The sequence below is a fragment of the Terrapene carolina genome, unplaced genomic scaffold, assembly GCF_002925995.2.
Source record: "Terrapene carolina triunguis isolate 2854851 unplaced genomic scaffold, T_m_triunguis-2.0 Scaffold34378, whole genome shotgun sequence".
In the NCBI taxonomy this organism is placed as follows: domain Eukaryota; kingdom Metazoa; phylum Chordata; order Testudines; family Emydidae; genus Terrapene; species Terrapene triunguis.
The window spans coordinates 3,384-5,195 of NW_020698729.1; the positions used below are offsets into that span (position 1 = coordinate 3,384).

The 1,812-nt window shown below is 47.3% G+C and overlaps 1 protein-coding gene across 1 annotated transcript; it reads right to left on the reverse strand.

Moving 5' to 3' along the window:
* Positions 1 to 8: 8 nt before the first annotated feature.
* On the reverse strand, positions 9 to 947 carry LOC112125736 (putative olfactory receptor 52P1). Its single transcript, XM_024224124.1, has one exon. It carries the CDS (start codon positions 945 to 947, stop codon positions 9 to 11), a length of 939 nt encoding a protein of 312 aa, XP_024079892.1.
* Positions 948 to 1,812: the final 865 nt, after the last annotated feature.

Here is a 1,812-nt window from a genome sequence, read left to right on the forward strand (position 1 = left end):
CCCAGCGATCACATTCTGCAGATGTATTTGCCCACTTTGTCACGAAGCTCTTTGATTTTGACCCCATAAATGATAGGGTTAAGCATGGTGGGGAGGAGGACATAGAGGTTTGCCAAGATGATGTGAACATGGGGAGCAATGCCCTGACCAAACCGGTGTGTCAGAGTGGTGAAGAAGACGGAAATATATGAAATCAGCACCACACAGATGTGGGCTGTGCAGGTGTTGAGGGCTTTTTGATGGGCTTTCTTGGAGGAGATTCTGAGGACAGCCCTGATAATCAGGCCATACGACAGGACAATGAGTGTCAGGTCTAACCCAATGACTAAAAACACTATCACCAAGCCATACATCCTGTTCACTGTGATGTCCCCACATGACGTCTTTGCCACAGCTATGTGGTCGCAGTACGTGTGGGAGATAATGCGGTTGGCACAGAATGACAGCCTGCTCAGGAGCAGGGGCATGGGCAGAATGAGGAGAACAGCTCTTATCAAACCCACGAGCGCTAGCTTAGCTACTCGTGCATTGGTGAGGATGGTGGCGTATCTCAGAGGGTCACATATGGCAATGTAGCGATCAAACGCCATTGTCACGAGGACAGCTGAGTGCATCGTATAAATTGTGTGTAGGAAGAACGTCTGGGTGAGGCAGCCACCCACAGTAATGCTTTTGAAATTGAACCAAAATATACACAGTGTGTTTGGCACGGTGGATGTAGACATGCCAATGTCACTGACTGCCAGCATGCAGATAAGAAGGTACATCGGCTTGTGCAGGGTCTGTTCTTTGCCTACAACAAACAGAACCGTGAAATTTCCCAACAGGCCAATAACGTAGAACATAGAGAAAGGGATGGAAATCCAGATGTGGGCAGCTTCCAGGCCGGGGATGCCCATTAGAATGAACGTTGAAGGGTCAGAGGGGGTGAGGTTGAAAACTGCCATGGGATGGTTGATGCATCGATCAGGCTCAGAGATGCTCCAGGTGCCTGTGAAGGGAGAGAAGCACAGGAAGGGGGATTTCACACTTTATAACAGTTATTACAGTAAATCCTTTTTATAGATATTACCAATCTAGAAAGGGGGGTGAGCAGTGAGGTGCCAACATTTACAGATGGCACCAGAATATTTCAGTCATAGTCAAGTCCAGAGAACTCCTCCGAGGGAGCTAACAAAGCCAGGTGCCTGGCCAGCATGCTGGCAGATGAATTTCCATGTCACTAACTGCAGTGTGTATGCCCCTTGGAGGTAAAAACCTGAATCCCTCAAAATCCTTACAGGGGCCTGGGCGTCATGGTACACAGCTCTGTGAAACTCTGCTCACAGTGCAAGCAGGGACAGAAACGGAGCAAAATATTGGGATCCAGGAAGAGTGGGGTGGAAAATCATACAGAAAAGCAATGCCCTGAGATCAGTCAATGTTTCACCATTCACTGGACTCCTCTGTGTAGTACCGGGCACCCTTCTCATACAGGATATTGCAAGACCAGATCGGTTTAGGGAAGGGCAACGAGAATGATTAATGGCCTGGGGGAAACTCATATGAAAATAGGTGGAAAAGACTGGGATTGTTACCTTAGTAAGGACATGAATATGAAGGGACATGAGAAAAGTCCATATAATACTCACGGGTAGTGAGCTGATCGAGAATGTGTTCTCCCTGTCTCATAACACAAGATCAAGAGGATATTCAATTCAACTGAACCGTGGCCAATTCAAAACAGATACAAATAGAATGAGTTCTTCACTCAGTGCCTAATTTGACTGAGGAACTAATGGCCACAAGAGAATGTTGAGGCCATGAGCTAAG